General features: G+C 40.1%; 1 protein-coding gene across 1 annotated transcript in view; it reads left to right on the top strand.

Moving 5' to 3' along the window:
- Window positions 1–20,983, top strand: part of THEMIS (thymocyte selection associated) — a 162,817-nt gene extending 141,834 nt beyond the window's left edge. The window contains exons 5-6 of the mRNA XM_036248623.1: window positions 9,431–9,584; window positions 20,647–20,983. Of these exons, the coding sequence (XP_036104516.1) occupies window positions 9,431–9,584; window positions 20,647–20,753 (261 nt within the window). The 3' untranslated portion in view covers window positions 20,754–20,983. The remainder of the gene's footprint in view (window positions 1–9,430; window positions 9,585–20,646) is intronic.
- Window positions 20,984–22,094: the final 1,111 nt, after the last annotated feature.

The following is a 22,094-nucleotide window of genomic DNA, read 5'->3' as shown; positions in this document are numbered from 1 at the left end:
AGGCAGTGCCAGGGACTGCGCGGGCATGGGCAGAACAATTGGGAGGGAAAGTGTCACAGTCAGGGGAGAGAGGGGATGGGACATGTTGTCAGAAAGGTGAGATCAAGAGCACCTCTAAGGAAAGGCAAAGGAAGCTGTGGGAATTGCTTGCCTCTGGCCACACTCTCGATGAATTAAGTGATTACATAACTTCCTAAGCTTGAGGAATGCCAGGTTGCCACTGAGAGCTAGATAAAACAGGAAAAGATTCGAAATATCTTTTTTGGGTCCCTTACAAAGAACGGAAGCAGAGATTTTCCCGTAACTGAGCAACACTGAGGACCCGGATGTCTGCAGGCAACATGAGTTTATGTAGAAGCCCAATTAGGAAAATTACAAGACTGTTTCCTTTATTAGTAGTATTGTTTTTACTATTATTACTTTACCAGCAGGGAATTACTTTTGGGAGGTGAGAAATGAGGAAGTGATTTGTAGGGACTGGCAAAGGGAGTAGAATAGAAAGTGAGGATCTTATAACCACAGTGAGGAGAGTGTTAACAAGCTGGTCCCAAGGACTGCGAGGCGGGGACACAAGTGAGGCAAGGTAGGCAGACATGAACCAAAGACTAAGAGGGAAGAACAGTGCTAAGTAAGGCGAAACAAAGGCAAGTCTTGGAATTCAAGATCTCGACGATGGAGAAATTCTAAGGGACAATGAGATCCAAGTTCTGATTGTACTTACATGGGGCTAAAAGAGAATAGAAAAAAAGATATGTTCGACTAAATGTAAACAATTAGGATGTCATGTTGGAGGAGGGATGACAAAGGGCAGAACATGGGATGAAGAGGGCATTATGAGCAAACACCTTATTTACAGGGTAGGATGCTGGAGACCACTGAAGGGCCATGCCCGGATTCTGTACAAATTCAGAGATGGTGTTGGATGGCAGTCTCAGACGATGCTTAATGAAGAGATGGGGAGTAGGGCACAGGTGCAGTCTGCAGGGAGAAGGGCAGCCTTCATGGGAAAGGGTTTCAAAGAAAAGTTGAGGTGAAAAGGGGTAAGCAGCCTTCCAGGTCTACATTTTATGTTGGACACTTGATCACAACAGCATGAGCTTTTTAATTTTAGCAACACTTTGGTGGCAAGAATGCCATTTAATATTCCACATAATAGGAATGCTTGAAGAAATAGTGAGATGAATCACACTCATTAAAAATTGTTTCTAGCTCAAATAGTAATATGGCAATGTTTTAAATCAGGTTGCCAAGATGGATACCTTTCAAAGAAGCGTGTGAAAGGCTGTTTTTTTTAATACCCAGAAAGTTAAAATGATTTCACATGTAATTTTTAAGAAATGAATTGCGTCTACTTCTCCTAGATACAGAACTATTGTATTACAGACTGCCATCCCCATTTGCCATCTGCAGCAAGAGTTACTCTGCTGGACACTGTCCAAATCCTATTCATATGCTCACTGATTCAAAACTAATTTCGCCAAAAGCTCCTCTAAACAAAAAATGTGTCATATAGTTTATTCTACTGTAATTTCTATTTCTATAAATTAAACTAAGATCAATTTTCTTGCCCTTTGGCCACAGATTACCTCACACAAAGAGTTACAATGTTCCAATTACAATAGGACTATGGAAGTTATAACAATAACCATGTGAATTAATAGCTTTAATATTTACAGGAGGGCAAAATAAAATAAAAGAAGCAGATTTATTTATACACAAAGAGCCATTGCAGTGTTCACAATACCAGCGTTGTCAGTCCGTCAGTCTTTTTTGAAGGGGATGCACTTGTTACAGCATTTTTAAGACAGCAATGCCTTGCCCTGGCCGGTTTGGCTCAATTGTTAAGAGCATCAGCCTGCGGTCCAGAGAGCCCCGGGTTCGGTTCCCGCTAAAGGCACGTACCTCGGTTGCAGTTTGTCCCCAGCAGGTGGCAGCCACTAGATATGTCCCTTTCACTTCCAAGTTTCTCTCTCTTTCTCTTCCTCTCTCTCCCTCCCAGTCTATCTGAACAAAAAAATGAAAAAATGTCCTCGGGTGAGGACTAAAAAACAAAAAACAGCAACGCCTTGACACGTTTGCCCGCCATCTGGAGGGACAGCATTAACCTCTTTGAGGGCAGCCGGACTGCTCATTTATTTTATTACCAATAACAAGTGTAGAGATTACCAGTCTATTCTGACTGCATTTTGAAATACAAATATATTGGTTAAGCACTGACTCCAGTGTCCATTTTGTTTTTGGCTAAATTCACAGAAGATGAGAGTAGCAAAGAGCAGATTGAATTGAGCGCGACCAGAGGGCATGAAGGGCTTCCCTACCATGCGTACTCTGGAACGACGTTCTTAGACTTGTTTTGATCAAACAAAGTGTGTGATTATATTGAGTTCTTCCTGCACCCTGGAGCCAGACGTTGATTTTTCCCAAGAGGGAAGACAAGTGAACATCAAATCAGGATGGGGGTTCTTCTCGATGTTAAATTGTCTAGTTCCCAGTTGTAGTAGGAAAAACAGAGGGCACTGCAACTGAAATACACGAGTAACGTAAGTCTCTTCCTTTAGTACATAATATCTCCTTGAAACATGTTTGGATGTAAAGATTTAAAGTCATCTCAATAATAAATAAAGAATTTCTTTCCCCAGATAAAATGGTGAGATCTTTGAGACCTAATGCTTGTTAAGATCTCTAATCACACTTCCAACAAGGATGTCTTTTCTTGGGTCTGGTCCCAGCAAGTCCAGCAGGTAGCGGTCTGTAATTGGAATGGGAGGTTGTCGTCTCGCCTCAGGACAGCTTAGGAAGCAGACGCGGGCATTTTCTTTCCTATGGCCCAACTGCCTCTTCTCCAGACCGAGGGAATGGGCAGGGCAGATAGAAAATCCCAACTACTGTATTTTAAACATTTGAACTTCTGGTGCTACTTGGAGCAGGCAGAGGAGAGAGGGGTTGTTTTATCTGTCGACTACAACTGGGCCCAAGAGTATCTAAATGTCACGCCACATGCATGCACATGCAACTCCTCTGAGGCCCCAGTCCACTGCCAGCTCGAAGCCCGGCCAGCACGGTCCCATTTGAAGCAGAAGGTGTGCATGGTCAAGAGGTAAAGAGCATTGGCTGAGAAGAGTAAGTGAGGCCAGCAAGGGGTCTCACCTGGGAAGGCCACAGTCTGAAGTTCTAGAGGTGAGAGAGATGAAAATACACTTCTGATAATAAACCCATTATGTAAGTCCTGCCAATCACAGGCAACCCCTCCGCAAACAACCTAAGAATGCAAGGGACAAGAAGAATATCAATGACAGCTTGTCTCTGGGACTGGGTGGGACTAATTTAACAGCATGTTCTTTCAGTTGGTATAAGGAACACATTCTGTGCAGAAAAGACAGTTTACAAGTATAGATGGATAATGGTATAAAACATCAGATAACTGTCTAAAAGAGAGGACTGTGTATATGGATGATCAGCTTTAGATAGTGTTTTCATTTCATATTCTTGTTCAAGCATTTTCTTCAGGAAAAAAAAGCAAACATTTGCCTCCATTTAAAAAGCACAATGAGAATATTATGGGTTTTTAAAAACCACTTGATAATCTTATAAATTATTTATGATGATTCAACCATATAAAAAACGAAAGAAAATACACACACACACACACACACATTAGAAGACAGATTACATAGAGTATTACATGTTCTCCTGGAATGATAATTTGATGTACATCACAAACCTGTATTTTTTATGATTGAATTTTAATCTTATTTCTTTATTTTAATATATAGTCTCTAAATTGTTTCTGTTGTTCTTGATTGAAGTAGAACTTAATTCTGAAGAAGAAAGTTAGTTAATGAGAAATTTCTTCACAAATATCACTTGGATTTACTATTCTGATGAGAAAAAAAGATGTTATGGGCAGTGGAAAGGAGCAGTTGTTTATATAAGCAGAGAAAGAGGTAGATTTTTCAGTCTTTTAGGAGATGAGTGATTTTTTACAGTTTAAAGTGAAGTACATTATCTAGGATACTTCATGTTGTTTTAAATGTGAGTGATATTTAGTCCCTGGGCCAAGACAGTCTCTTTGTGGCTTTCTTAGAAAAAGTAAGCTTTCTGTGCCCTTGGGGAGAAGGGACACAAGAGAATACAACTATGTACTGGGATCTCAATGCACAATTGGAAAATGATGATGTTTATTCAGCAACATGGCTTTAGGTGTGAGATGAAAGATGGATTTCAAGGAATCTTTTAATTTTTTTATGGACATCTTATTTTTTGGCAATGTTTACCCGTTCCTTTCTTTGTTCATGAGAGAAATATTCAATACCTTGCAATTGAATCATTGCTTTCAGCAGAAACACAAAAAGCAGTATGCAAACTACAAGCCAAGAATAACACGAGAAATAATTTAACAGTTGTTTTATATTAACAGACAGGATCCTAATGACTCATTTCTAACGACAAGTTAAATGGAATTTACACAAAATAAACAGGATTTATTTTTAAAGTACAACCATAGTGTGGTCACAAAGAACTGATGCATGCCAGTTCAAATTTATCTATGTTCCTCTTTATTCTTTGCACACATTTTAGTTTTCTCATTTTCTTCTGTACTTGATCTTCAAGTTGAAGGCTTGACATCTTTGAAGCATTGCCTGACAGAGAGTTTTATTTCTTTCATTATTGTCGGGCTACAATCTGTGCCTCAGGAATGTGGGGGCACTGTATATACACCCTCAGTTCTCAGGCTCTCACTTTCTCGACATAACCAATCTTTGATTTATTTTATATATATACACATATATATAGTATATAGTGTGTGTGTATATATATATATATATGTATATATATATATATATATATATAGTGACTAACCTAACTCTAACTTGAACCAAACAAATGAACAAATGTATGGAATATTATATAACTGTAGTATTTGCAACGATTGCGTCAATGAATTTATTTTAAAACAAAAGATTTATAATATATGTTTTTTATGAATGAAATAAATTAAAACATGTGTGCCTTTCAATTATATAATAAGGATTTTTGTTAGGGGTGACTGGATATCACATTTAAACATATGAATATGTAATGGCCATTGTTAAGCTAGCCAAAGAAAAAGTTGTAAAAATTGAGTCTATATTTTATTCAAGCATTTCTCCATTTATTTCCTATGTAGTTATTTGATACCTAAAATAGTTAAAACATTGAGATGAGGACTGAGAACAGTGAATAGGATAGACATAGTCCTTATTCTAGTTTGTTTATATTTTTAACCAGAGAGATAGTCACTAAACAGTAAACCAGGTATTATTTTATTGTATTTGTGAAAATGCTTTGCAGTACAGGTATAAGGAGCTCCAAGACTAGAAAACAAAGGTACTGGCTCAAGTCTACATGGTGAGTAAAAACTTGAAGGAACTCAAGACTTAGTAAAACTAAGGAGGAAAAGTCTGTAATAATGTTCTAGGTAAATGAAATAGCCAAGCCGTAAGTCAGGAAGGAAGCATGATTGGACTGTAAAACTAAAAGACATTAGAGTTGGAGCCAGAGTGTTTATCATGTTATACAAGCTCTGCCTCATCTTATTTCATAATTCTCGCTCTTCTCCTGAGTCATAAATACATAGATGTTAAATTAAGTCATATAATTGTTGGAATTATCTAGGGATGATTTAAAAAAAAAAACTAGATCAATAGCAAAACCTTAAGAAACACTTCACAGTCCATGAAAACCAAGAATTAGTGGTCAGAGTGGTCGGAAGGACACCAGAAGCAGGAAGGGAACAAGACATATCAAAAGCTGCAGCGAGGTAAAAAAGGTGATGTCTGACATCCAGTTTTACGACTGGGGGGGATGCTGTGTAGAGAAGGAAGGGAGAAGAGCGCAGAGGGCTGGTAGGTGTAGAGAAAGTAGAGGTACCAGTGGATCTCTGTTCCCAGGGAGGTCCAAGAATAGACCTGATTGGGAGGTGAAAGGGGCGACAGTCTTTAAGGTAAGAGCTTTGGCTGGAGTGAAAACAACAAACTCGAGGACAGGAGAGCAGGTGAGAGGAAAAGATATTTAGTAATTTTGGAAGTGGAAAAGATTCTAGTTACGACAGGTCTCAGGTGTGACTCTGGGAGAGAAAGGCTAAGATGGAGAAATGAAAGTGTACCTGTGATAAGGAAATCCAGTCAGGGTATTAAATGTGATGTTTGTGTAGATGTGAACATCATCCAGGATCATGGGGCTAGAAGGTAAAACAATCATCCAATCTTTTTATGAAGGATAGATTGTTACTAGAGATTAGTAGGTAGATGATATCAACAAAAAGGGCAATGGTGCATAGCTAGACAACAAAAATATCAAGGCAGCAGGGATTATTTGCACAGAGATCACGATGCAATTGCTAGCACAAATGCTGTCCTCAGTGGAGAATAAAATTTTAGGAAGGTAGACACAATGTCCTGAAAGAAAGTTGAGTACAAAGGGCAATTTGTAAACCACGGAAGAATTTGAGAGGTAAGAATAGTGGGGACAGAGAGAGAGAAAGAGAAAGATTGGGACTTAAAGAGTCCAACTTGGCAATGAAGAACAGAGTATCGAGAGTATTGTGGGAGCTTTATTACAACAGACAATCAGTATCTGGACCTGGTTTAGAGATTCAAGGAAGCAGAGGGAAGACTGATTAGGTGAACGAGGCTGAGAGATTGTGGCAGGTTCGGTGATTTCTCTCTTTATATTAAGACCAGAAAATAGGACTCTGGCTGTGACAGGAAAGCAGAGAAGAGATTGGAAGACCTGACAGGGCTTGACTAGAGGATACCTCAGCGTGGGGGGATTTTAACTATTGAAATGCTAATATGCTTATAAAATGTACAATCTGCCAGAGGTTTACATCAAGAAGCACCAGGCCTTTATTTTTATTTATTTAAAAATAACTTTTTTTTTAAATTGATTGTAGAGAGAGAGGAAGGGAGAGGGAGAGAGAGAGAGAAACATCGATGAGAGAGAACATCGACTGGCCGCCTCCTGCATGCCACTCACTGGGGACCTGGCCCACACCCTGGGCATGTGCCCCGACTGGGAATCGAACTGGTGACCTCCTGGTGCATGGGTTGACCCTCAGTCACTGAGCCACACTGGCCAGGCAGCACCAGGCCTTTATAATACTTGACTTGTTCTGATCAAACAGTCATTTTCTCCCCTCAGCCTTTCAAACCTTAAGCCTTTAGATTACAGGTTTAAGGACTTTGTTTAAATTTGGCATTTTTCCTTTGAAGTCCGGGATAGGTTATGAATAACACATACTTCACAGGGGCTTACATTTTCCCTTCAATTTACTAATATTATCAATTCAGTTTCATACGAAAAAGCAAGAAGTGAATTCCTTCTTTAGTGTAGCGTATTGCTTAGTAATGAGAACCTATCATTTAATCCTCATCTAATAACCTGAAAAAATGATATATTCCCCAAAGTTATCTCATTTAAAATCAGGAAAGTACTTAGATGCTGGTTGACTCTGCTTCTTTCCAAAGCTAGGTAGTAATGCAGACCTGACAGTAAATTTAAAAAATTCAGAATGTGTGATGGATTTATGCTTCTGTGGACTGCGCGCGAGTGAAACGTGAATACGCGTGGTGCTTTCGTTCCAGTTGACGCCAGCATTCACACTCTGAGCTGAGTTTTCATGCAAGTGTCAGCAGGACCCCATCCTTTGTCATTAGAAAAGAATTAGAGAATTATTTACAAGTGATGTGCCACACGTATTTTAATTCTCTGTTTAAACAATTTAAGAAATTCTGTTTGAACAATTCAGAGCCTGAGACTATGGGATGCATTTATTTGTTTTCTCACACTGCAGCCATTATCTGGGATAATACAGACAAATGGTTGCTGATGTACTCATTATCTGTCGCCACACAGTGCTGCCTACTCACCAGAAAAACGTAATGGCATACATTCAAAACACTTATCCAGTTCATGAGGCTGCGGGGTTCAGCTGACCTGAGTCATTTTCAGCTGATCTAGGCTGGGTTTGCCCAGATGTCTGGGGCTCCTGTGGCTGAGGTTGTCTCAACCGGATGACTAAGGTAACCTGAGCCTGCTGTCCGTCATGGCAGCAAGCAGCAGGCTGGTCCAGGCCTGTTCTCACGGCATAGTGGAAGGAGAAGAATGACAAAAGCCAACTGTGCAAGTGCATTTCAAGTCTCTGTGTTAAATGTGCCAGTATCCCATTGGTCCAGAAGAGGTCACGTGGACAAGTCAAAAGTCAGAGTGGGAGGGCACTGGGAAAATTACATGGACAGGGCAGGGATAGAGAGAAGGGTACAGAATTGGGGGGTAATGGTAAGCAGCCTACCACATCGAATAAACATATGAACGAATGGATTGTAGATGGTACGAGGAGCACTGGACTAAGTGTCAGGAGACCTTTCCCCAAAGCTCAGCACTGTTTATTTTATTCATTTGGGCAAATCATGTAATTATACTGGACCCTAATGTTTTTTTTTTTGGTCCTTTCTAAGCTTTAAAGCCTTTGCTTGAAGCTTTCAATGAAGCTTTTATGAATTTAATGCTGTACACAATCTGTAGGAGGAACCTAAATAAAATTGTTCATTAGGCTATCCTTTGGTGAATCAAAATGACTTTATGGATAACCCAAAATGGCTAATTTTGACGTTATGAATTTTTAAATATTTTGTCATTACATTCAAACTGAAAAACTTCTGGTCTGAAGTTGGGTATAAAACATAATGTTGAAAGTTCAATTTCTTGTATAAGTCTTTAATTCGTGCTCCTATCTGATGATTTTTTTTGAAGCATACAGTAAACCAGTACAAGATCAAACACTGTATGACTTCTCAGATGTGAGATGAGTTTATGGGTTTATTGAAGTTATGCCTTAATAATTCATTGTTATGATGAATTATTATTCTTAAATTGACTGGAAGAGCTTTTTCAAGTTTGCATAATACTGATGCAAGTGTGATTTATTTTTAGCAGATATTATGATTTATTTTATATAAAGAATGACAATTATACAGAAATGAAATCTCTTCATTATATAGTATGTAATTATGCAATATACAAAGAAATGCAGGATTATTTACTACAGGAATAAAACTGAGTGAAAATGTTCTAAATGAAGAACAATTTATAAGATTCACACGAAGAAAGTAAAATATGCAAATGACCTTTGGATATGATTTTCTCCTTCTGAGATGACTTCTTATTCTAGTCACTTAGATTGCCACAAAAATTCCACACCTAGGCTACCAAAATATATTGATGAAAATATAATTTGTAACTCCCTTTGACACACAGAATGTTCTGTTCCAGATACAAGAAATAACTTGCCATATGATAAATGTTTACCCTTGTCATATCTCTGGGAAGCATTTATTTTGGACTGATAATTTACTTGCAAAATCAATCACTCTGGCCTGTCTCATTTCAGAGTCTCCATGTAGATATATCCAAGAAACTGCACCCCAGTCAAGCTGACCCGGATTCTAAAGAACCAGGTGGCTGTCAGAATGCTCTGGCCGGTCTGGAGAAAGAGAGAAGCAACGGTGGACCAACAGCAGTACCAGGAGCCGAAGGAACCACAGGTCACTAGCCACACCGTACTGGTTTCAAACACCTATGTGACTAATGTACAACATACAGATTCCTACTAGTACTTTGTTTGGGGTCTATAATTCAGTCACAGTGACTGTCTGACTTGCAGATCTCATTGGAATATAGTTTTAAGTGCAGCATCTTAGTAAACACTCACACTAATGATAGATATCTGCATTGTTCTTTATTAGATTTTTCTCACTTATGGTTTTCATGGCCAAGGAAGTACTTTATTTTAAGACTGCTTGTATTATCACGCCAATGATATTTTTCAGTGTTTGCCAGAATTAACAAGAAGGATAAATGGCGTGAGAAGAGGTTAACGTAATTGAGATGTTTCAGTTTGAAGACGCGTCAGATAAGTAATCTAATGCAAACCTGAATTATGATAGCTGTTTATAGAGAGGGTGATGTGATATTTTTCATCTCTGCTGAAAGAAAACAGGAACAAATGGACTTGTGGAGAAGTTGATAGCCTTCAATTAAGCCACCGAGACTAACTTCCATATTGTGGAAATGAGAGATGAGTTAGCAAGGGAATTATTTTAGGCACACCAAAGCAACACAATATCTATCACACTTCATCTTTGAAACTTTACATCTCAGTTTGTAGGAAAAATGAAACTGTAATTATTCTTAAGCTGATGGTTTGTTTCTTTCCCCTCCTTGTCTGGTATGGTAGCTAGCACTCTCTCTTCCTCCAAGGACATATAAAAGTCAAAATACTAGCCATGAAGTCTCTGAAGTGTTGCTGCCGAAGCTCTGTCTGTAGAGTCTGTAGTCTTTCATGTAGTTAGCTTACTGGCTTCTGACACCCCTGTAAAAATATCCCATAGAGCTTTTCTATTACCTTTCATTGACTCTCTTCGAGTGATAAAAATGAAATTCTGTAAAGGGCTTTGAAAACCATGCATATTGCAATTCCTCCAAGTTTCAAATACGAACCGAGTGCGACTATAAAAGAAACAGCTACTGCAGTGAAAATTGCTGCAGCGCCCCGAGTCTCAAACCATTATTAATTTATTGGAAACTATTTTTTCCTAAGGTTATGGCTCCTAAAAAGTAGCAGATAACACAATTCCTGAGCTCACAGTTGTTGTTTCAATGATAGAAACCTTGTCATCAGACCTATCAGCGTGGGCGCATCTTCCTGGGATGGCCCATGGCAGCCCCAGCTTTGCACCCCGAATGAACAGTGCGGAGTGTGTCACAGGCCAGAGCAGCACCTGCTTTGAGCATATTGCCTCTAAGTGACGGTTTAAGGAAAAAGAGGTCCTAAAATTAAAGTATAGTTTCTAGACAAGACTTCCTAACTTTATTCAAGAGAGTAAAATGCAATCTTACTTAGGTTAGGTAATTTCAACATGCATTTTTTTTTTTCCAGAAATTTTTTAATGTGCTCATTTCAGCAGTATTTTTATTTGCTTTGTCATTTGTAATTACAATAAATTACAGAGCGTGTCTCCATTATGAACTAGAGTTATATGACAATTCCATATGTAAAAACACAGAAGTAGATCAGAAATACAGTTCTTCAAATTTCATTTATCTCATGTAATATAGTATGATTATTTTAAATAGACTCATTGGCTCTCTACTGAATGTCTACTAGATTCGGAATAAATAGCTCATCTCTGAATATTCAGTCACCACCTTGCAATTCAGATGGGCAAATCATACCCTTTCTGAGCCTTCCCTTTTTAATACTTAGACATAAATCAGTCATTTTCTAAAATCTCTTTGGGTGAAAGTGGACGTTTTAGAGTCTTTACAGCAAAAGGAGAAATAAATAAATAAATTATGAAAAGCCTCATTTAGACAGGGTTGCTGCTTCTGTAGTTTTGCTCTTTCTGGATCGTACTCTTTCAGTTAGATGAACTGCAACCACTTCGAATGTGTGTCTAGTGGTGACACTAAAGGGAATTCTTTCCTTTGGAATGGAACGCGAACACCTGCGAGTTTCCCTGTGGAAGCACATCACCGAGTAGCCGCGGGAGCCCGCAGGCTGTCTGTCGGTCGCCCAGCCCCGTGCTCTGCCCGAGGACACTGACGGAACCGTCTCACTGGGTCCCATGAATGGCCTCTGTGGGTCCTCCATCCACTCTGACTGCTTGACAATGCCCATGTTTTATTTTAAGAATATTGTTATTAAGCCTGCAGGTTGTTTTGTTCATAAATTACTGAGAGAACAGTTCTCAAAGTAGGATGATTAAGTGGTTAACCTTTGGAGTCTGAACTCAGACTGCTGGGATTAAATCTTGTCTGTCCCACTCACCAGCTGGGTACCACAAGCAATTTGCTAATGTCTTTATCTCTTTATTTGTAAAATTGGCTGAATAATAACCTACACCATAGGCTCTTTCAATAACCACATTAGATAAACTGGGTTAAAGTTGGTATAGTACATAATAAACTCCAATTGAATCATAGCTATTATAATTAACTTCAGCATCTTTGTAGGTTGATTGCTAAGGAAAAATTTGCTTCCTGGCACTTTGTTCTGCAAAGTGCTGGTTATGACCACCTCACGTGGCTCTCACAGGTTTAGTTTCTATCTGTATTTTTTTCCCTTTGAGAGCTGTATCCTCTTGGGAATTTTATGGCCTCTATGAATCCTATGGACATGGGAGGTGATTAGAAATCTTTTGGAGATGGGTCACTGATTCCTTGGAGTTCAAGAAACGCTGTAATTGTACAGAGACAAGGAAGCCCTGAAACTCCCTAAAGGACCCCTTTCCCATCTTACCTCTGCAGCAGGATCACCGGGCCTCACCTGGGCTATTCTTGGTGGGAGTCATGTGTTAAGTGCCAATGCTTGTTTTAAGCAGTTGGTTGCATGGCCCCTTCCCAGGGTAAACTTGCTTGGGAAAATGTGTTGAGAAGGCTCGCAGGGACAGCTCATAAGGCAGAGGAACAAAGGCAGGTCTGGGCAGAGGGACAAGGTAAACATAGTGAAGTCACAAGAAAGCCTTCGGCTGACCCCACCAGGAGCTCTGGAGCTGGCACCGCTCTTCAGAACTGCCCGGCCAGGCCTTCACGGTCCAGAATCAATCAATCATTGGATGCAGACGCCCTTGTGGAAGGGTCATGGCTGTGGGTCATGGCTGTGGGCAAGGTGGCTTCCTCCAGCCAAAGGCAGTCATATGGTATCAGAGGAGTATCATTAAGTCGTGAAGAGCATGTGATTATTATGTAGGACACCCGCTAAGTGCAGTAATTGCTTCTGGTAATCCAACTGGCTAAACAGGAGTCTGTCACCCCCACACCCCCACCACCATCTTATATTGTCTCTTTAGAAATCCCAGTCTTTACCAGAAAGGATAATATTTTAAAGTATGCCTATTTGGTTATGCCCTACATAAGTGTTCTCTACTAAACAAATTGTATACCCTCTTAATCAATGTTCTTTAATGAAATTTCCTTTCTTTTGAAACTTCAACTATGTTCTAATTATTCCTACATCTTTAAGCGAAGCCCAAGACTCACCCTCCATAAATTAGACTTTTCCAGTAGTGAGAACCCTAGGAGAGAAAATAAAACACAGGCACCCTAAGGTCTAGTCCCAGCTCTGCACAAACTGGACATGGAGCCTTCCACAACATATTTCACTTTTCTCAGTTACATTTTCCTTACCAAAATAGAAGGTGTGCCAGGTGATTTTTATGTCCTGTCAATTCTGAAAGTGTTGATTCTACAGCCTATTCTGATACCATAGAGTGATGCAGCTGTCCCTCCTCTCTAAGGAAGACTCATGGAAATGGTCCCCACATTTAGGAACACACTCACTTTGGTAAACAAAACAGATAAAAGGAACAAAGCTCCATGGGAAAACTCTTAATTGAAGTCAACGTAGAAGTTAGAAATAAATAATGGATCTATAAGAAACTAAAGAAGCTTTCCTATTGAGTTTTGAATTAATCTTAATGTTAAACTTCAGATTTTACTTCTATATGGGAAACAAAACATAAGGCAGTTCTAGATCAGGATTATTTTGAGAATTAGACAAAATGAGGATTCTGTATTAAAGACTGACTAAATGTATGCTATAAAGAGGTAGGTGCTTTTAGATATCATAAAATATAATTTTGTCTCTCAATTTTAATAAAGAAACACTTTAGCAATTAATGTTATTCTGGTAGTGTGCAATATTGAGAGCAATTACTACTTTTTACTCCAAAGACCAGAAAACCTGTTATTTAAAATATTGGATCATTTTAAACTAGTAATTCAAAAATCCGGTGTATTTTTTATCCTTCTATTTAACATCAATGCAGTGTTTTCATAATATAAACAAAATAATGACACTGGTAGAATTTCCCTTACATTTCTAGGGAATACCATCTCAGTCTGGAACTACTGACTGCCTGAAGTAAAACGTTATGAGATTGCTCTTCATTTTATAGAACCTATTTCCCTCTTCTCAGAGGGTTGAAATGGTTGAGAGTGTGCCGGAAGGAGAACCTGCAGTCACATCCTTCTTTGAACAATTCTGAAATATCATTTCCTATTAGGCAGTTGTGTGAGAACTGACAACCTCACCCCTTATCTTCCCTAGAGATTAATTTATTTCCTGCAGTGCTTGCTCTTCATGGAAAACCTGACTCCTCAGCCTTCACCAGTGGGAGTTCTCCTCAGCAGAATGTTAATTATAAAAGCAAAACCATATACCATATTGAAAGGGAAAAACAGCAACCTTTACCTTCTCCTGTCTGTTCTTGCCTATTCTTCCCATTCCATTCTCTCCTCCGCTTGTGGCAGGATGGAACATTGAGCACTGGGGAAGCAGTCTGTGTGAGGAGGGGGAATGGAGGAAAATGTGCAGGCTTGACCACCAGACAGACCCGTGCCTGCACTGTAACATCTCTCTGTGACTGTTTTCTGATCTGAAAGATGAGGATAGAAATGTTTGCCTCACATGAAAGTGTGCAATGAGACAGGCACAGAGTAGGCACTAAAAAATGATCGTTATTACAAAGCTTAATCAACAACCTTTATTTAGCACGTACTGAATATTCATTCCTGTGGCATAATATTAGCCATGTATCATGTTGGTTTATAAAGGAATCTATTAGAGATATGAAGAAATCTATCTTTCAGCTTCTAGGAGTCAGGAGTATAGACTGAGACGGATTACAGAGAGAGCCTGTTGAAACCTTGACTACATCACCACTTTTACAGCTTTCATAATACTTGCTAAGGACTGAGGAGCATTTTTTTCTTTTCACCAATAAATTTTTTTTTTTAAATCCCAAATCTCTTTGCTAATAGTTTTAGATCTATTAGAACTTGAAATGGCCTTTGAGTTTATTCTTTCAAATTATTTTCTCTAAAATAAAAATTGTCAGTTTCTCATTGATTCAGTCTCAGAAATAAAACTTTGGTGAATTAGATCTTGAGACAAAAAAGGCAATAGCGTGACAGCAAATAGAGATAGGGTTGAAAAATACTTACTAGATGAAGCAACAAAATCAATTACGTTAAAGCCAGAAAGATCACTGTTGCAGTAACATGATTGTGATTAGTAAGTTCATTTTAGTGAATTATCTTTTTACTTATTTCTCCCATGTTGTTTTATGATTTGACAGTAACACCAGAAAGAAAGAACAACTAAAGCTTTAGATGATAAAATAAAATAAAAAAAGAGATGTCATGGTACAAATCCATAACAACTCAGATCTAATACAAGTTGCTACTAGCAGAGATGCGCTCTGTGTGTGATTCATAACTTATGATAGCTACTATTCTTTCATATGCAAAAACAATATTTTTCTTAAGATCATTGACAGTATCTTAACTCAGGTAGAACAATGGACAGGATTTGTATGATGACCTCTGTCTCTGACTGTACAAATCATTGATTGATCCATTTTAGTGATAAATGCATTTTTTAAAGTATGAAAGTTACTACAAAATAATACATTTTTGAACCTTCCCCTGATTTCTTCATTTTCTTCATGAATAATATTTAATCTTATTATTTTAAATTTTCTTTCCCCTTTCTTCTCGCCATTTTTTTTGAGGGGGTGCAGGTAAAAATCTCTTTTATTTATTTTTTCAAACCAAATCTGATTTGCATTTTATTCAGGAAGGCCTTCTTAATTCGGATCCATGAACTAAGCAAAACAAGAAGGAACTGGTGGCAATAACTTTCAAAATTATTTCAATGTTTCTCTAAGTTCTTGAACATGAAAAAGGTCACGTATAATCATGTTAAAAATACTTATTCGTGGGATCTACACTCTAGAGCAGGGTTGGCAAACTGGCCGTTGGTCTCCTCTGTCCTCTTGCCTGCTTTTGTACAGCCCACAAAATAAAAATATTTTTCAATTTGTAAATGTTTGGGAAAAATTAAAGAAAGAAAAATATTTCTGACATGTGAAAATTATATGTAATTCTGATTTCAATGTCTATATGAAGTGTAATTGGAACACAGCTACACTCATTTGTTTACATGTTGTCTATGGCTGTTTTTCCTGCTCATGCTCCATCAGCAGAGTTGAGTAGTTTTGATGGACACCAGATGCAAAGTCTGAAATATTTACTATTTGGCTCTTTGAAGTAAAAGTTTGCTGCCCTTTGCTCTAGAGAGTCTGATTCAGCAGTTGTCAGGTAGAAACTGGGAATATATTGTAACATGCTTCTTGGGTGATTATGGTGCAGGGTGTCTCCGGACTACACTTTTAAAAATAATGCAGTTGAAAACTTATAAACAACCTTTCTTTTCTTCTCACTCATCACACCAACTCCATCAAGAAGTCTTATTGTCTTTATTTACAAACAATATCTAGAATATGATCATTTTTGTTTAGCATGGTCACTATTATCAACCTAGTCTAAGTCATCATTATTTTTCATCTGGATTCTTGTATTGGCTTCATGACTAATCCATCTGCTTCTGCCCTTTCTTCTTACACAACACAACAGCGAGAGTAATTGTGTTAAAACCTTAGTCTGATCATGGAACTCCTTTCCTCACAATCCTCCAGTGGTCACTACTCTTCCTCTTGTTCATGATTCTAGCTAATTGGCTTCCTAACTGCTCTCTCTTCCTTCCATTCTACCTGAACAAAAAATGGAAAAATGTCCTTGGGTGAGGATTAAAAAAAAAAAATTACTCAACTAAATTTATGTATATAAAGCCTTGGTTTGTTGGTTGAACAGCAGGCTATTCTTACATAGACATAGATTTCGACTATCACAGGACACTTTTGACTATTGAAAGATAGCTGTTAGAGAGAAAAACCGAATAAAACTACATTTCATATTTGTTCCTCAGCAGATGAAGTGTTTGGCTTGATCTCCAAGGAACTGAGTGTACGTGATTTCACATCTCTCACTTAATTTGATCATTTATGTAATTGTGAATACTCAAAAGTAATCAGTGTATATTCAATTTGATGTGAGAAACATCACCTCCACGTTAAGTCTGTGACATTTTCAAAAGGAATGGTTGATGGACGCCAAAAGAACCGAGGGTTTTAAATCGATTGGAATTTTATAACCTAAACAATCATAAGAAAAATCATTTCTTTCACATTTGGAGATTTCTTGAAAGTTAATGCAATAAAGAACACAGTTTCAATTCAATGTGACATCTGCTCTGTCAACCTGCGCTGGCCATTAGAGCGCAGATGTTATTTGTAACATTCTTACACTGGGTGGGAGATTGGACTAGTTCAGGCAGAGAGAGGTCATTTATAAGGTCTCCTCCAAAACCAAGAATGTTTAAATCTTATTATTTTATATTGAGATAAACCCATTATTCCAATTCCCTCACCTCCCATTTTTCTGCTTAACTATGTACTATCTTAAATCAGTTTATTGACAAGGGAGAGTGAGACTAATAACTGTCAAGATGACAGATTGAACTTTCAAACTATGGGCTTATAATAGTTTTATGTGAATATGAGATGGTAATAGCAAGTAATATTTCTGTAGCATTTTACATTTTACAAAGCACTTGCGGGTTCATTATTTCATTTGATATTTCTTCAACTCTATGATTCAGTTATTACTATCAAAATTTATTCACGGATAAGGAAATGGAATTCAGAGATTTCTCAAGACACAGCTAGTAAGTCTTAGAATAAGGAATCATACCTAGGGCTTCAGATCCTGTTCTCTGTACTACTGTGTGTTTATTTCATTTGCCCTCAACCCCTTCTTCCCCAAGAAAAGCAGCACCGTGAGGGAGAAATACTGCTGTTATCCCTTTTTACAAATAAAGTCACAAAGATAATTGGTGATAGACGTGAGAATAAAGTCTGGCATACTGCCTAAAAACCCTGTGTTTTTTCATCTATAATGTATATGGTAGAGTGTGTAGATTTATTGCTGCCTGTGACATAAGAAAGACCGAAATATCTAAAGGCAGCAGCTGGAGATAGCGGACAGCGAGGGGAGGAAGTGAAATCAGACAGTGTGCAGGCCGGGCTGTCTTTCTCCCATCAGGCCACTGGCTACCCCTGCTCTGCATGCGGCCCCCTGCCCTCAGCCCCCTGCCCTCAGCCCTCAGCCCTCAGCCCCCTGCCCTCAGCCCCCTGCCCTCAGCCCTCAGCCCCCTGCCCTCAGCCCCCTGCCCTCAGCCCTCTGCCCTCAGCCCCCTGCCCTCAGCCCCCTGCCCTCAGCCCTCAGCCCTCAGCCCCCTGCCCTCAGCCCCCTGCCCTCAGCCCCCTGCCCTCAGCCCTCAGCCCTCAGCCCCCTGCCCTCAGCCCCCTGCCCTCAGCCCTCAGCCCTCAGCCCCCTGCCCTCAGCCCCCTGCCCTCAGCCCCCTGCCCTCAGCCCCCTGCCCTCAGCCCTCAGCCCTCAGCCCCCTGCCCTCAGCCCCCTGCCCTCAGCCCTCAGCCCCCTGCCCTCAGCCCCCTGCCCTCAGCCCTCAGCCCCCTGCCCTCAGCCCCCTGCCCTCAGCCCTCAGCCCCCTGCCCTCAGCCCCCTGCCCTCAGCCCTCAGCCCCCTGCCCTCAGCCCTCTGCCCTCAGCCCTCAGCCCTCAGCCCTCTGCCCTCAGCCCTCAGCCCCCTGCCCTCAGCCCTCAGCCCTCAGCTCTCAGCCCCCTGCCCTCAGCCCTCAGCCCTCTGCCCTCAGCCCTCAGCCCTCAGCCCCCTGCCCTCAGCCCTCAGCCCTCTGCCCTCAGCCCTCAGCCCTCAGCCCTCAGCCCTCAGCCCTCAGCCCTCAGCCCTCAGCCCTCCTCAGCCCTCAGCCCTCAGCCCTCAGCCCCCTACCCTCAGCCCTCAGCCCTCAGCCCCCTGCCCTCAGCCCTCAGCCCTCAGCCCTCAGTCCTCAGCCCCCTACCCTCAGCCCTCAGCCCTCCTCAGCCCTCAGCCCTCAGCCCCCTACCCTCAGCCCTCAGCCCTCAGCCCTCAGCCCCCTGCCCTCAGCCCTCAGCCCTCAGCCCTCAGCCCCCTGCCCTCAGCCCTCAGCCCTCAGCCCTCTGCCCTCAGCCCTCAGCCCCCTGCCCTCAGCCCCCTGCCCTCAGCCCTCTGCCCTCAGCCCCCTGCCCTCAGCCCTCAGCCCTCAGCCCCCTGCCCTCAGCCCTCAGCCCCCTGCCCTCTGCCCTCAGTCCTCACACCCCAGCCCAAGTTAACAGTGACAGGAAATGTTGACAGAACAAAATAAATCCACACTGTTAAGAGAATTAACATGACGTGTGGAAAAATTCCCCTTCTTTCTGTTCTGACATCTCCTTTCCTCAATCTTTCCCAATTAGTCTGTGAGCTCAGGGGTCATGAAACTATATATTTTATCTTTCTATTTCACATGTATAAAATAACCAGCATTTGGTGAGACAATAAAATTCCTCACTGTAAAATATAAAACTCTTTACATTTATTAACTCATTTAATCTTTGTCATAACAGGCACCTAGGCATCATATAAAATGGGCACTATATATAATACCTCCTCTCCCTTTTTAAAGATGAGGAAATTAGGCATATAAATGTTAGATAACTTCCTTAAGGTTATAAAGTTAATATCTAGCAGAAAAGGAGGGAAGGAAAGAGACAGGAGGGGAGGGAATAAAAGGGAGGAAGAGAAGAAAGAAGAAAGAACAAAAGAAGCCAACTATATGGTGAGGGGAGATGATTTGGCTTAGGGTGGTGGGCACATGGTGAAATTTACAGATCATGTACCATAGAAATGTACACTTGAAATCTATATTATCCTATTAACTAATGTCACCCCAATAAATTTAATTACAATGAAATAAATCAATGGTCCAATATTGTTAAAAAAGAAAAAGAAAGAAACAAGGGAAGAAGAGAGAGGGAGGGAAGGACAGAGGAAGGAGGAAAGAAAGGAAGGAAGCTAGGAAGGGAAAAAGAAGGAAAGAAAGGAGGGAGGGAAGAAGAGAGGAAGGAAGGAGGGAAGGAGGCGGAGGCTAGGGAGCACTGGGGCAGGAGTTCCCATGCTCCCCAAAGCCACGCTGCCGGAACGCAGACAGAACTCCTGTCTGCAGCGTAGCTTTCTTTACTTGAGTATGGATCTGATGTGTTCAAGTCAAGTGTGTGTGTATGTTAGTCAGAAGCTTTAGATTGTTCAGCTTATGCTTGAGACCTATTGTCTTGTCTCCAGTTTAACATGTATAGGTTACCTTTTCCCCCTCCGTAGTCTTCAGAAGTCCACTAGGTTTGGGTTCTATTCTGCAGACGTCGTGCACAGCCAGAATGGTAGGTCTGCAGCCAGATGCTGATTTCAGGGCACAGTCAGCTTCCATCTCTGCGACGCCGTGTGATCGCTGGGCGTTCCCTCTGAATGCAGTTTGCACCTTGCATTACTTATATAATAGAGTTCTTATGCGGATACACTAAAAATGCACAGGAAAGCACTTTGTCAGGCGAAAAGCACTTTACAAATTTAAGTTCATAAAATTACTTACCTTGTATCTAAAAGATGTTACAGTTTTGATTCTTCTTCCTTTTTTTCTGAATTATTTCTTAAAAAGCATATATGCATGAGAGTGTCTTATAAACAGCATTTGAAAGCAGGTAGTTTCCTTACTGCCTATTTCCAATGCATATTTCTGACAGACCCTTCTTATTATTCCTTTACGTATAGAAATCTTCAAAAATGAAAACCATCAAAAAGAACGAGATGTGACTGGAGCCACTTGGGTAGGGAACATAAATGTTGCAGAGGAGAAGCGAGCCTCGCCTTCTAGCTGAAAAGCAACGCTTTCCCAACGGCCCCCACAAGGAACTTGACTGGCCAGTGCAAAGAGGAAAACAACTTGAAAAGTTTCAGCAGAGAAAACAAAGAAGAAACCTATGTCTACAATTCACATAGTCCACTCTGTTGTGCCAACATCTTTATGTATCATTCCATTATGATCAGGACATATTTATTTAACATGCACATTTTTATGTGGTTCTTATTTTCACTAACAACTATTAAGCAGTCGAAAAATAATTTCACATTTCAGTTTTTGAGTAAAACTAGTATCAAATAGGATGACGACTCATCAAATATTTACTTTTCTTTTCACAAGTGGTTTCTGGTGTTATCATCATTCCTGTTCAAAAGAACCTTGAAAAAATTATATCTGAGAGTGATTGAAAATGCCCAGGTTTCTTATCTGATTCACTTGGAGCTGTGACGATGAATTTTACTTCCCATTTTTAGTTTGTTGTGGAAGTAGTCTTAAATAAGTGTGTTTGAGGCCTAACAGTTTAAGCTATCATGAGTCACAGAGATTTTGTCATAACTTTCTCCCCTGGTTCTTTACAAGCAGAATTCATGACTGCAATATTACCAAAGTTCTGATAGTATGCCTTATTATTTTATGTACTGTGTGTTAGATAATCTTTTGGATGAATGTTTATTAGGATCATAGGAAAACCATTTTATTTATGTATTATTATGTGTTAAGTATACAGAACAATATTATTTTGCATCCAGCAAAATGAAGAGACAAAGAAGTTTTTTCATTGAAGTTATACAGGAATTTAATGGCAAGTGTTAGCTCTGTTCATAGGTCATACTCTTTATAAAAGTCTCCTATATCATAATTATTTTATGTATAGAAAGTGTTCATTGGTTTAGTATCAAAGAGTTTCTGATGACAAGTCACTAGGCAACTTTTCAACAAAAGAAGAAAATTACATTCGCAGATCCTTTACACCATATTTGTACAGTTATGCACCCCTTAAGGTTATTCTGAACAATGATGGACCACACATACAACGGTGGTTCCATAAGATTATAATGGAGCTGAAAAATTCCTCCTGCTAGTGACATTGTAGCCATCATGACACTGTGGCTCAGAGGCTGCCCAAATCCACAAGGCCGTGGATGGGACGGCAGGCAACCCAAACCCGAGCGTGGGTGAGGGCGACTTTGAGGAGCACCTGGAGGTGGCTCCTTACCAAGCGATCAATGAGAAGTTGTTGCAGCCAGCGTAAGGGTGCATAGCTGAAGAAGCAGCAAGCGAAGCGGAAAATGCAAAGAGAGTAAAACAAAGAACCCCTGAGGAAATTCAGTGGACTTAGCAGAAGCTTTTTCAGAGC

Source organism: Molossus molossus, unplaced genomic scaffold (genome assembly GCF_014108415.1).
Source record: "Molossus molossus isolate mMolMol1 unplaced genomic scaffold, mMolMol1.p scaffold_m16_p_8, whole genome shotgun sequence".
In the NCBI taxonomy this organism is placed as follows: Eukaryota; Metazoa; Chordata; class Mammalia; order Chiroptera; family Molossidae; genus Molossus; species Molossus molossus.
Note: the sequence above shows the minus strand (reverse complement) of the source record. Positions and strands in the feature narration are given on the sequence as shown.